Raw genomic sequence first — 15923 nt, 5'->3', positions numbered from 1 at the left:
TTTATCTCTGCAGATGATCAGAGCCTTGTCTCTCAAGCATCTTGACCTTAACTCACTGACCTGTTAAAAGTGTTTATTTCTAATTATTACCTGAACTGTCAACTCAATCTAAGCTAACAATGGTTGGATTTTAATTCTAATCTATTCTTAGATAGCTTCTTCCTCATCTTTTATTATATATTTGCTACTTTTTAGACTTGGAAATCATATAAACAGTCTATGTAGTTATAAAAATAACATCTTTAAGCAGTGGCTTTCAAGTATTTAGAATCTGCTTGAATCTCATTCCAAAATGTGCAGTTTCCTTCATTCCAAACAAATACTGTCAATGTGTTACTGCACTCAAAACACAAACTGGAAGGAAATATCCAGGACTCTAGCATAGACTGTCTACTTTTTTTCTGTAAGAAGTAAAGGAATATATTTGATTAAGAATAGTTTCTCTTAACTGACATGGGGTCCCATAGAGTGTCAAATGCTTTCTTTTGCTGTATAAGGTGGTTTCAAACAGAGGGTCCAATTTATTTTATGCACAAAGAAAACAAAGTGTCCTTCTTCCTTCCCCCCAATATTCTCCAGTTTAAAAAAAAACACTCTTAAATTGAAAATTAACACATAAGATAAATTAAAGAGTTCGTGGGCATGATGGCACACTGACACCGCTAACACTGGAAAGCCTGACACAGGAAGATCATGAGTTCCAAGCTAGCCTGGGTTCCATAATGAGACTCTGCCACAAAAAAAAAGAAAAAGAAAAAGAAAAATAGAGACAAACCATAGAAACCCCATGGTGTTAAACTGCAAGTCGTGAAACAGCATGGATTAGATTAAGAGTTCTGAAAAATTCTTCCTGTTTGCTTTACCTGTTAGCTGGGACTCTTCTGTCATCCTGCTAATCCATCCACTCTCAAAATCAAATGAACAATGAAATGCAAGTTGTTGACTGTACACAGTCACCTGATGCCAATAGAGACTACAGGCTTCTGCAAGAGCAATGTTGATTAATGTGGGCAAGATCCATAGGATGTATTAAATTGCCTTCTGCTTTCTAGGCTGTGCACAGTAAATACTGACTCAATTGCTAGAGCATTTCAAATTGTTGCTTCAAGTCATCCATGTGCTTTGGGTGGAGGCAGGAATGTGTTTACAGCTATTTTACAATCCAAATGAGAATGGCAGAAAGTTTTCAAGTTGATGTAAGTTTACGTTCCGAGTTTATATTTTTTAACTTGTCAAGCTTTTACTATAGACTTGTAATAATAAAGATTTCACTTGCTGCACATATGGTCATTAAAAACAATCATTTTACTGATGTTGAGCCAACTTCTAATATACTAAGGGGAACAATAGGATTTTATTAAGATTAATGAAATCCATGATTTCCAAGCACACGAAAAGTTTATGTTATAGTAGTTAATTATAAAATGTGTTAAGTGAATTTCTGCACCAAGAAAGACTGCAATGTGTTTCCTAAGTTAAAACTAGGCAACTGTAAAGAGCATGACCAAATCCTCAGCCAGACTTAGGAAGTGGTTGAGACACAACAGGGGACTGCCTGTATTTTGCTGTGGTTAGAGGCTGCTCTGGTTGTGCTGAACAGTGTGTGATGCTGCCCGGTAGATGATTAGATTAAACAAGTCTATGTTTTGAAAAACTGCAGGGCTCCCCTCCCCCTAAAACTTGGTAGACCAAAAGCAACTCCACAGACTCAGATGTTTAACTGGCGGGGCAAGCGAGATGTGAAGTAAGAGGAAAGCTGGGATTCAACTTGTTATTTATCCTCCGACCTGTCACTTTAATCAACACAAACTAGGCATATTTCCTGTCAAACTTGAATCAGTACCTCACCGTGTCTTTCTTGGACTGGGGATGAAAGGTAGAAATAGGTATGGGTTACATGTCTCAAGCACTGTGAGATTTAATGTTTATTATGACTTTAAAAATAAATTTTATCCCAATCCATGTTTCTCTAGGGAAGGCCTATTGATTTTTTTTTCATTTTGCCACACAGGTTGACACCAGCTAGTTGAACATGGCATTAGAAAGTAGATTGCAGCCATAATATGTGGTTTGTTTCTCTTTTTAAATTAAGAAATTGTTCTCTCCCTCTCAGTTCAAGGTATTCATTCAATGGTATTAAATTTTATTGTGAATACTGACAGAGAGATAACTCCTTGGTAAAGAGCTTGCTTGTAAACACAAAAACATTAGTTCAATACCCAGAATCCACATTAAAACAAAAAACAAAACAAACAAACAAAAAACAGAACCAGACATTGTTGTACATACTTATAATCCCAGTCCTGGTGAGGCAGAGACGGGTGTACCCCCAGCTCTTATTAGTCAGTTAACCCAGTCCACTTGGAGCATTTCAGGCCACTGACAAACAAGCTATCAAAAAAAAATTTTTTTAAGGTAGATTGTGTCTGAGGAACATCAGCCAAGGTTCTCCTCTAATCTTTCCCAGGCACATGCACACATACATCACCATACATAATGTGAGCACACGACACACACAAACATGCACACAGGCACACCATTAAGTAAATACTCTCATGAAGCACCCAGAAGCAGAGGAAGCTAACATACAAAGACATTTCTACATCTGGCTAAGATTCATAACTAAAAAATTCCCAGGGTCACAATGCAACTCATCTGGTTCCAGAATCCAAGATTTTAATAGTACTGTATAATGGGGTTTTAGAGGTTATTAGGTGTGAAATTGGTTTAAAAGGACAGATCATCATACGGTGAAAGAGTTCATTTTTTTTTCTCTTCTTAAATTACATACTCAATATCACTTTAAGCACTTTTACTTAGTGTTTTTTTTTTTAAAGGAATGCTTCTGAGTGTTATCACCTCTACATAAAGGTCTGTGTTAGGAAGAGTATGTCCCTCATGATTATTGGAGGTCATGATTCCTCTCTGTGGTGGTTCTAGATTCTATCCCCTGTGAGCTGTTGACTCACTTTTCAACCCCTGGCCAGACCTTCTTGCACCTCCATAATCCCAGCTGGAAAATTAGGTAAATGAAAAACATGACCTCATTAAGAAACAGATGCCTCTTCTGAGCTGCACTTTCCCAAGTAAACACATTACAGTGCTTCTTGGGACATTTTTGTAGGATGTGGTGCTATGTCCCCTTGACTATTGGTTAGCTTGGGATCAGGAGACAAGAACTTGAAATTCTGTGTAATTTGCAGACCAAAGTTTAGCAAAACACTCAATTTCCTTCCTGAGGTCAGTCTTGCCCAGTAATACCTGAGTCGAATGAGAAGCTAAACTAGCAGTTCCCTTGAATGTAATGTGTCTTGGCAGGGGATGTGGCAGAGCTGCTGTAGCTTTTCTTGCATTCATGATGTTCTGAGTTCCATCTCCACTGCTGAATAAAGCAAGAGAGGGAGCACACACCTATGATCCAGGCTTCAGGTGGCAGATGCGTGAGGAACAGATGTTCAAGGTCATCCTTAGATATGGATAAAGTTTAATGCCAGCCTAGGATAATTACAACCTGTCTTTAAAAAATATGTATAAGTTTGTCATTCCCTGGGTGCATATTTTTCTAACTGCAGATTCACTAGACGAGAAAGTGAGCGCATCCTCAAATGTATATTTGGAATATCAAAAATGAAAGTCATTGAATAAGTTATCACCCATTTGCCAGTTTATAAAGAAGGTTATCAACAAAAATACTCAAAGCAGTTTTCTTTTTGGTGTTTTGTGTGTCTACTGATTACAAATGGCTCTAAATAAAAATGCAAATGTTTCCCTTATGCAAGGTTTGGGTCTTTAATGTAACCCTCTAAGTGTGAATGGCCACTACTAAGTCCATCTCCACCTCTTGTTCATTAGTTTGGGTACCCTATTGGACTAAGGGAGCTTCCTCCAAAAAACTTTATCCTTCTAAACTACCTTGAAGCCGCCCTACTCTTTCATTCCTACATTCTGACTCCTAAGAGAGAAATGCATCTCAACAGCTCCAAGGGAAAAGATGGCCTTTCTCCATTGGTCTGTGGACCGCATGCCCTTTGACCTCTAATACCTCATCCCTGCACTAATTTCTCTGCCCTCTTGCTCCAAAAAGCTCCTCAGAAAATACACTGTGATGAGAACAGCTAACGTAGGCCTTGTGAACACTGACTTTGTCGCTTCCCCAGATTCCGCCAAGGCTGGTTTGCCCTTCTAGGTCGTGATTATCTAAATCCCACCTGCTGTTCATTGTAAATGTCTTTGTGGTGCTTTCCAAATTAACTTCCTCTGAATGAGCAGTTGTCTGAAGAGTTAAAAATCTGTCCTCGTCAGTCAGATCTGTATGCATGTTGGGTCCCCTTCACAGCTGTTTGGCATCCATGATTGTCAGCTGTGATGTCATAGTTTAAATGTCCTTGATTCTGGATCTACAGTGTCCTGCTACGTCACCTGCTGTGTAAGTGCCTCATGCACCTGTATGTAACTTATCGTTCCGGTTCTCAACGATGCTGGCAAATTTCAGACTGACATCAAATGTCTTCACGTCACTGACTGGGGACACAGGCTTTAAACACACACTGTGTTTGCTGTTTGTGACCTCCAGTACAGGTGTCACCTCCTCCCTGAAGAGCATTGGACACTCATTACATTCTTCTTCCTTTTCAATTCCTGCCAGCTCTGGAGGGGAAGTCACATGGGTCTCTCCTGGTACCCTGGTTCCAGCTACTCTGGAACCTTCCGCCTGTTGGTGGGGTGTTTAAATGTCCTTCTAGAGCCGTAACTCCTGCCACCCTTGAGAACATGCTTTCCCCAGGCAGCTTACAGGTTTTCTCCATGGAGGATGAGTACTTTTAAATGACAGTCTTCCAGTCAGCCCTCCAGCAGTGTTTCTGTCTGATGGAAGGAATCTCACAAAATGAACACCTCCTTTAAGTCTGAGGTGGAGCTTTTGATTTGTTAGTGCTCAGATCAGCAAGGCAATCTTTTCTGGTTGAACTTGCTTATATGTGCCTGTCTTTCGGGGCAATTAAGTCAGATGGCTAAATTTAGGGATCATAAAAACCACAGTATGATATGAAATTGCACTCTAAATAATTTATTAAATCATGCCAAAATAATTTCAAAATAAACTGCCTGGTTGACACCACTTAAAATTTTAAGTTAATAGGAGTTACCACTATGTGCGACAGAAACAAAACCAAGATGCTTTCTTCAGCCCTCTAAGTGAATTTGGTGTTTGCAGTATATACTTTATTTAAATCATAAATCCAAAATACACCCTCCAAATGAAGTGAAAATCCCTTGATGCAACAATAAAAATGCCTTTGGAAAATGTTATATCAATTTGAGAGGGGAAACCCTGGCTTCATTAAATGTGTGTGAATCTCTTAGAAAATATAATGCAAAAAGCACATATTGTTAAATTTAAAACATAGATTTGACTGAATACCCTGTTACAGAGATTTCATTGGACACATTTCCCTCTTTCTTTTTCTCTTGACACAATACAATTCCCCAGTATGAAACTTCCAAACAGGTTCCACTGTGTTGGCTGTTAAAGCTTTTACCTTGGAAAAGTCCAGGGACTGCAAGGTGAATTCTCAAAAAGTGCTGGATAGATTAAATAATTTTCAGCAATCCTAATAAATATGTTTTCTGTGGATTGTGACACTGAAAAAAATCTCTGCATTCCACTCACAAATTAGAGAGGCCCTTGCCAATCCTGCTTCCCATGTTATTGGGGATATACTTCACAAAAGTGATAGGTACTCCTGCTATGGATCAACCCCATCATGTGCTGCAATGGAGAGACTTTCAGAGAAATCTTTCTTGCCCCATAAATTCTATAAATGCTGCTGAAGGCAATAACCAAATAGCATAAATATGTAGAGAATTGAAAGGTCACCGAACCGTAGTCACTTCATTCCAAGCACAAGAGCAGTCAGCTGTGCAGTGAATAATTTTGTTATGAGGTGTCAGTGATTTAACAAGTTGGCCCAAAGTAGCTGGAATGTGGTGTGAAAGATTTCATCTCTGTTGGGCTGTGTTGCTCTGCATTGACTGGACTCTTGATCGGATGGCCAGCATTTCTGCATTTGATGTATAAGAATCTCAGGAAAAAGTGACCAATCTGCTGTACTGTCTTATTCATTAGCTTGTGGGTTTTATATGATCCTGAAAGCTTTGCTGAAATAACTACCTCCTTGAATTCTTTTGTAAAGCCTTTTAGATTTATAGAAGAATGTCCACATACCCATTAGGCTATGGAAAATAATGATATTGAGGAACAAGAAGCAATTTACTCATATAAGAATCTGAGTACACTGACATATCTGGGAATTGATACCTGAATACATGAGTTGGCAATAGTCTAGGTTGGGACTGTAGCAAGTACAGGAGCGTTAAGTGCACACACATCCTGACCACGTGCCTTGGAACCATTACTCATCTTCCTGGCATCTGGTTCTTCATCCATCTCTTTCACTCCAAAATGAGTATGTTGAATTTTTTATCCATAATACAGTAGAGATGAGCATATTTTCAAAATAGGTTCTTTGTGAGACTAATAACTATCTACAATTCACCAAATAACTATAATAAACAAAGTATGAAGAGGAATGATATTTCATACAAGAAAGCCTCTAAATGTTACTTTTTATTTGTTTTCTCTCTGGGTCATCTCAGAGAACTACTTATGTACTTGACAAAGAAAACAGTAGTCATTGGCATTCAAAAAACGGTCTACTGTTTTCTGTGTGCATAGCACTAAGTCAGATACAAAGGTTTTAGCTGTAGATGAGGGAAATGTACTTTGATCTTCTGGAGTTTTGTAGTTGATCAGAGAACGCAGAATACTAACAATAAAAATAATATGTGGTGAGGGCTATGACATAATCCCACAGAGGCCTCCCAAATTCATGATTCTAAATAAGCTTTTATATGTCAATGAGCATATGTGATCCAGATGGACTTGGGGATTATCTACTTCGTCATTTATGTTTTCAATTTTCATCCAAATGTTCACCCAAAGCAACTACTTCATAACATCATGCAGCATTCACATGGCTGGAGGATCAGTCTGGATATGCAGACTGTTAAAATCACCATTGATTAGGTGCCAAGGAGGGGTGGGGCTAATGTATTTGTTAGGTGGAAATAGAAATTCAGAGTCATCTGTAGTTGGTGATTGTTTTCTTCCTTATGTCATTTGCACTCTCTCTTCTCTTCCCTAGGACATCTACTTGGCCTCTCCCATGACGATTCCAAATTCTGTGAAGAGAATTTTGGTTCCACAGAGGACAAACGTCTAATGTCTTCAATCCTTACCAGCATCGATGCATCCAAGCCATGGTCGAAATGCACTTCAGCCACCATCACAGAATTCCTGGATGATGGTCACGGTATGTAACTTAAAGGACAACATAGATGCTTGAAAACAAATTCAGAATTTTTTTTAGGAGCTTTGCATCATGATGGCTTCATGATCCTCAGATCATCCTGTGCGACAATGGTCGCTTGGACAGTGTCAGAAAAGATGCGAGCAAATCGATTGTTTCTTGGCATGCAATGACAGCATCCTTGGTGGCATTACAGCTATGGTAATTTTGCTGTTGATTTAAAAAGTTCAAAAGGGAAACAGTGTGGGAGACCACACAGAATGCCTAGCAGTGGGTGCCCTGAAAGCCTGGCTTTTATTTCCTCTTTCACCAGGAAGTTCCTGTAAGAACATTGGCTGACATCTTAGTTTGCATGATATTAATATGACTCCCAGAATTTTTTGTTACATGCTATTACAGGGGTTTGGTTAAGCTGTAGGATGTAATTCTACTGGATTTTCTTTATAGCAAAGTGAAACCAGGAAGGGACGCTCTCTAGATATTCATTGACTAGAAAAATTTGATTTCATCCTGACAGTAGATTCTCTTGGAAGTGAAATAAAAACTACAGAACAAAAATAACAAAGCCATGGTGGGAAAAGACTTTGAGAACTTCAAAGGAAAATTTCTGGCTTTATCCTTTACAGGCAGTTCAAGAGCATAACATACTTTATTAAACTCTGTAAGACTAGGATTAGTGCTGTAAGTCATTTGAAAGTATAGAGGAAGTCACAATTTCTAGAAATAACAAATCCTACTCCCTAAGTAGTCTTCGAAACAAGCTGTTGCAAATTTCCTCTGGTCTTTTACTGTTTTAACATCATAGAAATGTGGCAGGCTGGACATGCACAGTTGGAAGGAATCCTTGAGAGCATATACTTCAACTTTCTCATCTTTCATAAAAGAGTGTGTCCTGTTTTCTTTCTGCTCTCTTAAAATGCATCTCTTTCTGAAACAGGTGGTTAAGTTTTGGACTTTGAAGGTAATAATTTCCATAAACTATCTTATGAGTCATTATTCAAAGTAGGATCAAGAAAATCTAAGATTGCCATCTTTACCCTGAGTTTCAAAAACACTTGATTTATAAACACCTGATACCTTAATGTGTTAGGCATTTTGAACTTTGACTAAAGAGTGCCAAAACAACCAATAAATTAAATTCATTTCAAACACTGGGATGTTTCCTACAAAGTGCTTTTTATGAAGCTGTAGCCAAAATGTTTTCATTTTGCATCATCTTTCCGTATATTACTGTTGAACTGGTAAAGCTCTCGTGGATACTAGAATTTGCATTTCATAATTTTAAAAGGAATCTAGCCCCTGCCATGCTTGGATGTTCTCCCAATTTCAGCAGCATGGTGGTGTAAACCTATCAACCTGGCACTCGTTGTTTAGCCTGGAGCAAGAGGATGGTGAGGGCCAGGGCAGCCTTAGATGCAGAGCAAAGCCATGTCTCAAAAATAAACAAACAGTTATTTTTTCAATACCAAATAAATACCTTCAGTAGTAGAAAAGGTGCCCCATATTTTAAAGACTTGGAAACACTACTAAGACCCACCTGTCTTTCCCTTAAACTAAAATAAAAATGGCAGTTCTCTTTAGTTTGGTTACCATGCTGACCAAATCCTGATATGGATGCTTCTGTGATCATCTCACTCTCAATGCTGAACAAGTCACAACGTGAAAAAGTCTCTCCCTAGTAGAATCTTAACTCTCTACTCCTGATACTACCCTTACTGCTTCATTTTTAAGAAATAGCATGACTATTTTATTTTCAAATTGTATATTACACATGATAAAAGGCTGAGCTAAACCCCGAATCTCTAAATAAATAGATCAAGTTATTAAGGCAGCAAATTCTTATGGCAAAAAAATAGGCCAGCTTTTCACCCCATGTACGTATTAGCTCAGTCACAAAGCCGTGTCAAATTGTATTGCTTTGGCTGTAATTTTAGAAGGATTCCTTTATTTCATGTTTGTGGAACTCAAGACCTTACTTTCAGCAATAACTATGCTTCCAACATTACTTTAACTTTCAACAGTATTTCTATATTTTAAAAAGTCTATAATCTGCTTGGTGTTTAATTTTCACCATGCTTCCGTACTTTTGTGTCAGTTTCTGTTCAAAAGGACTTCTGATAGAGACCAGCTAAGAACACAGTGTATAGCAGAAGTAGATCATATTCATTTACACTAATAAAGATGGTCTGAGTCTCCCAGATGTGGATTAAATAAACAAAGGATTTGCCAGAATTCTTTGAATGAGAAAATATTTACTTATTTAATCAAATCTAGATACTTTCATTTTTGAATATGTTGATTTCTGTTAGGTGGTCTTTCATTTCAACCAAAAATGAAAAATTATATGTTTTCAATCACTTATAATGATGAAGGTAATTTCAGAATAAGGAAAAATAAGGGAAGGCGGTATGCTGTGGGACCTGAGCCATGGTTCCTGTCAAAAGATCACATGCATCTATAGTATTTCAGTAGTGTCTCTCTAGTGCTGTTATTTAAATGAGAGCTCAAAGAATTTAATAGCCTTGTAATTTTGATTTTAAAATACCCACAAGTCAGTTTAAATGACAGTATGGTAGCAGGAACTGGCAAGCCCATTTTTTTTTTTTACATGATTGGAGCACTGGTACTTGAACTACACACTTAAGGAATCAAGGAAAAATCCCAAGTCCAAGATGATTTAAAAACAGGCATGCAGACACACATTGGTTCAAAGACTAACAGATTTCACCACATCATAGCATACAACTCCCCCCCCCCCCGCCCCGCCGCCGCCCCGCTTTCTTTATAGGAAGCCAATAAAGTAACCACTCAAAAAAACTGTGGTCAGGATCTTTAGCAACACAGTACTCATGGACCTGGGGAAGACTTCACACAGATAAACTGAGGGCAAGTGTAGAAGTAACCTTTGTATTCAATAATAAAGACAGAACCAATGCAAAGAAGAAAGCCAAGAGGTCAGAGCAATAGCTAAGAGCTAAAAACCTTACCCTTCCTCTCGCGGTGGTCCTACCTCTCTGAAAGAGACCTACTTTCTGTGTGTCTGTCTTTATAAAGACTTTCTGTTCTGCCTTCTCATTGGTTGTAAACCCAACCACATGACCACCTCATCACTGCCTGTTTGTACAGATCTCCAGGTATTCTATGGTTGGTATTGAGATTAAAGGCGTGTGTCTCCAATGCTTGAATACACAGAGATCTACCTAGCTCTGCCTACCAAGTGCTGGGATTAAAGGCGTGCACCACCACCACCGCCCAGCTTCTTCGATGGCTTGCTATTAACTCTGACACCCGGACAACTTTATTTATTAACATACAAATCACATTTTAGTACAAATAAAATATCACCATAGGAAAGTGAGCTCATTTGACAGTAAGAAAGTAACAAAATCAGTAAACTGCAGACCTAAAACCAATCCACCAACCAACAAATGAAAAATGTGTAGTAACCTGGTCCCATTTTTCTAAACATCAATAGTGTGACATCCATCGTGCTAGTCTCATTCATTGAGAGACTAGTAGACACTGGCCAGATACAGAGATTTATGCTGAGATAAGATGGACTTTCAGTCACTTGGGAAAGTCAAATTGAGACACTCAGATAAAGGCAGCAAAATGCACCATGTTTAAGTGAGTACTGTCACAAAACGTGCCCAGTGTTTTGATGATGCTTAAAGAGCACATGATCTGGAAACACATTTGGTGTGATATCACATCCTTCCTGCTTGTACCTCCGACAGTGCAGAAGCAAAAGGAAGCTAGAGTAAAATTAAACTCAAAGCATTTGATTTATTTTTTAAATTATTACCCATAAGTAGCTAGATGTTTGCAGCACTCTACCACTGCCAAGTTTAAATTCATTAGTACTGAGTGTTTCCTGATTTGAATCCAAGGGGAAACGTGCAGTGGTTCGGTTATGACTGGGAAGCCAAAGACCATACTCTAAAGTAAGTGTGTCTGGAGACTTGAGCTTCGAAACAGGAGTAGCCTTGCCTCGTGGGACTCCCCCACCCCTGGCCAAGGGCTTTACAGAAACGTTGCAGTGTTTATACAAGTTAGCTGAAGGCAAGCTGGCTGGGAGTGTGAGCCTTGGAAGTAGGGGTAAGCACCAGCAGAGAAATTGTGCAAGGAAGGCAGGTGATTGAATTTCCTTTACCAAAGGCTTCCTTCCAAACCTTGAGTAAGGCCCAAGGAGATAGTTTTGTTTGCTGCATCCAGAATTCCTCTGCCAGATGATGAAAAAGACAAGTGGGTACAGTTCAAGAACACCAGCAACCTGGGCTAATGTGGGAAATCCATGAATGGTTCTTTTCTTATCATTTAATTGATTATGGCCACTCAACAAGCACAGAACTTTTGACAGAAAATAGTAATGGAAAGCTCTATGTCTGGATTCTTTGTTAATTTTCAACTGTGGGAATAGCAATAAAAACATAAAACCAGCCTTTAAGGTAAAAATCAAGAAATTTGAAGCCTATTATGGCTATTTCTTGATTTTTCACAATAAATGTGTTTTTTGAGAATATGAGCAAATAAGCCACACTCTAAAAGCCATGGTAACTCGTAATTTAAAGCTTTGTGTCAACATATGTTATGGAGAATGCTTAACCTCACTCCCTCATGGTTATCTATGATCATGAGCACATAATGCTTCCACCAGCTACAGACACTAGAATCACTTTCAGTCAGCATCATCTGTCCCTTTGGCAATGTTCTTGTTCCTTTATCACTGGAACCAAAATGGTTTCTTGAACAGCAAGAAAATGCACTTTTCCCTGTTAATATTAGACATCCCTCCAAGGGTCTCAAAGAAGGTGTGCAAAGACTGGAAGCAGAAGCTAGAAATAAATGGGGAGCAGAGAAAGTGTTGTGAGGTCTCAGATACTTATTCAGGATCATTCATTGAGTTTTCCCAATTTATTTGGGTCATTGCTCAATCTTATACCTGAGTGCCAGACGAGAAGGAGGAAATAACTGCAGTGCTAAAAATAAAAAAAAAAAAGAGAGAGAGAGGGAGATGAAACCATTGGAAAAAATCCTTAGTCCCATAATTTCTACTTAAAATTAACTAGGAAGACAGCCCTACCTAAACAACATCTGAACCCTTTAGGTCCTAGGTTCTATTTCCTGGAGGTAAGCTGAACCTTCCTTTATTTACTGGTAGGCTATAGAGCCCAAGGAGAAACAATCATTCTTTCGTTTACCCATTTAAAATGACTCTTTTCGGTTTTCAGTTGTGGGCCTTATTTTATATTTTTAATCTTGCCTGCATGGGAAAACACATATGTTATGCTTACATGCCTGCTGACTTTCCATTTGATACACACTAAATGTGAGAGTAGAAAACAGGAAGGAGAGAACTGGAGAGAGGAGAGAAGAGAGGAAGGCACAATTTGGCAATCTTGAACAGAAAAAAGCCCCAGGTGAAATTTCAGACTAATTTAAACTTTTTAAATATGAAGTGGTTATGAAGAAGTGACCAAAAGTAAGAATAGAACAGATAAAGAAGAAGTTAACAGTCAGTTGCGTTCCAATAAAGGCCAAAATTAAAATGTTGAAAGAGAGGTCATTTTCTAGTTTCAGTCTACCTCCAAACCATATGCACTTTTAAAAGTGGAAGACACAGATTGGATAATCCATTATCACGTCATTTTTAAATATTGTGTACTGTGAGCTTCATAGTTAGACACTGTAATGATTTTTGTCATTTCCTGGCATAAGGTTTCCATATGGTAGAGATGTTTGTACTATTTTGTTACAAAAGGAAATCATCAAATATAAAACAAAGTTACTAAAGTGCAGAAACTTATCTTTAAAAAAAAAAAATCAGTAAGTTGATGTCAATCATTCTAAGAAGGAAATCATTTTATTTTAAACAAGAAAATGTCACTTTCATTTGACCTCTAAAAATAATGTTATTTTAATTGTACTGAGTTAAGCATTGTAAAGGCCTGTTTCATCTTGAAGTGTCCTCACCAAAGATCGATTCTAAACTGCTAGCAATCTACATTCCTCCACTCTCATTATCTCTTGTGAAGTAGGGTGGGTATCAGTGACTGACTACGTATCCATCTTAAGATGATCACTTATTCTGTTTCACTATAAATACGGTAGACCTATGCCCTATTTGTCTACACAAGGCTAAGTCTCTCCAGCTAATGTTATGGAGTCTATGGTCTGTCCTTTTTAGGGAAAACAAAAAACAAAAAAACACTGAACGCAGCACTTTGAAAGACCTGGAAAGCATTCTCGCTGATTCTGAGATTTGTTCAGCGTTCTAACGTCAGCACTCTGCTAAGGCTTCTCTGATTTGCACAGCAGCCATTTGATGGAGCAATGAAGAAGACAGTTTCCCAGAATTCCAAAGTGCCTGCTCTTCCTCAGTCCTGTTAGTGGGGTTTTACTATCATTCCTTCCTATTGACTTGCTGTTAATGTTTTCCTTTTAACTTGGTGTTTTTCTCGCTAAGTTCTCTTTGGCGAGATCCTCATTTCTAATGCTTTTTCTGGCTGGCCTTAAAGAGCTTTACCTCTTCAAACACTCTGGCTCAGTTAAATGGTTTGCTATTTACTCATTTTCCTATAATGCCTCTATCACAGTTGGACAAATAGGTGTATGCTGCTCTCTTTGTAGAAAGTTGAGTGCAGTTGTAAAAATGTTTGCAATACTCTTGAAATGTACTGGATAGTTATTTTCCCAGTGTAAATAAGGATTTGAATGTGGAAGTTTTTCTTGGATAAAAGGTGTTGACTTTCAGTTCAGTTGAACATAAAACCAACTATCATTGTTTCATCTGTTTCTGTTCTTTTTTAAAAACTTTTCAACCTTTGCAGTTTATAGCGAAAAAAGTAAGCATCTCGCAGATCCCAAAAATAGATTAGGGAGAGGTTAACTCACTTGGCTGAGAGCACACAAGCATGTGGTATTTCATCAGAATTAGACTTTAGGCCAGCTCTTTCTAGCAGTAGGCACAGTATCTATCATTTAAAGGATACCAAAGCCAACATTCGTCAGCCCCTCAGAAAGAAAATAAGACATCTTTCTATACACCTGAGACAACATGGTATGCCAGGAGGATGGCAACTCCTGAGCACAAAGCCCTAATAACTAAGTAACATTGGATATGAAATTGACTATTTATATTTCTTGACTTGTCTTTAAGATGAATAAAAAGAGTAAGTCAACCTTCTGGGATTCTTCATATGAAATGAATAAGTTGACATATATAAAGAACACAGAATGTGTACCAATTGTTAGTTGTTATTACTATGATAACCAGTGTGTGACTTGTATAATCAAATACGAAAAATAAAAAAAAAATCACACAAGCCAGTGGGCATCCATGCCTGAGTATTTGATAAAGAAAAAGAATAATTTCAGCTCACTGGGCCTGCGTTCTAAGGGATGCATTTTGGATGAAAAGGGGAAGTTCCAGATTTTATGAATTCTCTATAGCATCCTGGTTGCCTGGCCCCTACTCTAAGATTCCAGCTGCTTTTGGCTGCCACTCTGAATATGCAGTAAGAAAATGATAAACAGACTTAGTGGGAAAATAAAGGTAAAGATTAAGAATTTTCTAGTCCAAATTACCAAATATTCTTACTTTTTTCCCACTATTTTATTCTATGGATATTGAAAGCCTTTTATTACAATTTTTACTAGTGTGTAAGAAATACTTATTTAGTTTTTCTTTCACTTTAGTGGAAGAAATTGAGGACATCCTCGGTATTCAATAAGCACATATTCAATGAGTGCAAGAATGAACAGTGACCTCTGATGTCATTAAGTGTTACTAGTGGCAAGGAGACAGGCTACAGGCACATGGGGAAGAGGTGATTTAGAACTGGTGAGTGGGATGTGTCATCAATGAGGTATTTCTCAAAGCTGTCAATGGCATAGGAAACTGTGAAGTTCACCATCAGCCCCTCCTCATTTCCTCTGTGACTGTTTAAATAGTACAAAATAGTCATGTTGAAGAGTGGCACTGGCAGCCTTACCTCCAGCATTATATCTGCTCCAAGAGTGCATCGCACTAAGAGAATTCTAGAATCCAAACAGAGGGTCAGCCTTTTTCATTGCATCCCCAAGGGCACCACTCTGCAGACTTGTAGGTACATCATGCCTTTACACCTCACGGTACATTTAAATTTTTAGGGCCCTGATTATAACAATTTGAAACCTAAACCTGGGTTGATTCTGAATCTTGATTATTCTCTTAGGTAACTGCTTGCTAGACCTACCACGAAAACAGATTCTGGGTCCTGAGGAACTCCCGGGACAGACCTACGATGCCACCCAGCAGTGCAACTTGACATTTGGGCCTGAATACACTGTGTGTCCTGGCATGGATGTCTGTGCCCGGCTGTGGTGTGCTGTGGTGCGTCAAGGCCAAATGGTGTGTCTGACCAAGAAGCTGCCTGCTGTGGAGGGGACGCCCTGTGGGAAGGGCAGAATCTGCCTGCAGGGCAAATGTGTGGACAAAACTAAGAAAAAATATTACTCAGTAAGTGGTTTTCTTGCCATCTAGAGCCTCCAGACCCAACACAGGAAGTGGTTTTC

The 15923-nt window shown here is 38.5% G+C and overlaps 1 protein-coding gene across 1 annotated transcript in view; it reads left to right on the top strand.

The window, feature by feature from the left end:
* The window catches only part of Adamts5 (ADAM metallopeptidase with thrombospondin type 1 motif 5), a 43812-nt gene that overhangs the window by 16932 nt on the left and 10957 nt on the right, over positions 1–15923 (top strand). Inside the window, exons 3-4 of the mRNA XM_006987941.4 lie at positions 7203–7370; positions 15584–15867. Of these exons, the coding sequence (XP_006988003.1) occupies positions 7203–7370; positions 15584–15867 (452 nt within the window). The remainder of the gene's footprint in view (positions 1–7202; positions 7371–15583; positions 15868–15923) is intronic.

This window comes from Peromyscus maniculatus, chromosome 12, assembly GCF_049852395.1.
Source record: "Peromyscus maniculatus bairdii isolate BWxNUB_F1_BW_parent chromosome 12, HU_Pman_BW_mat_3.1, whole genome shotgun sequence".
In the NCBI taxonomy this organism is placed as follows: Eukaryota; Metazoa; Chordata; class Mammalia; order Rodentia; family Cricetidae; genus Peromyscus; species Peromyscus maniculatus.
This window is presented reverse-complemented; position numbering and strand designations above follow the sequence as displayed.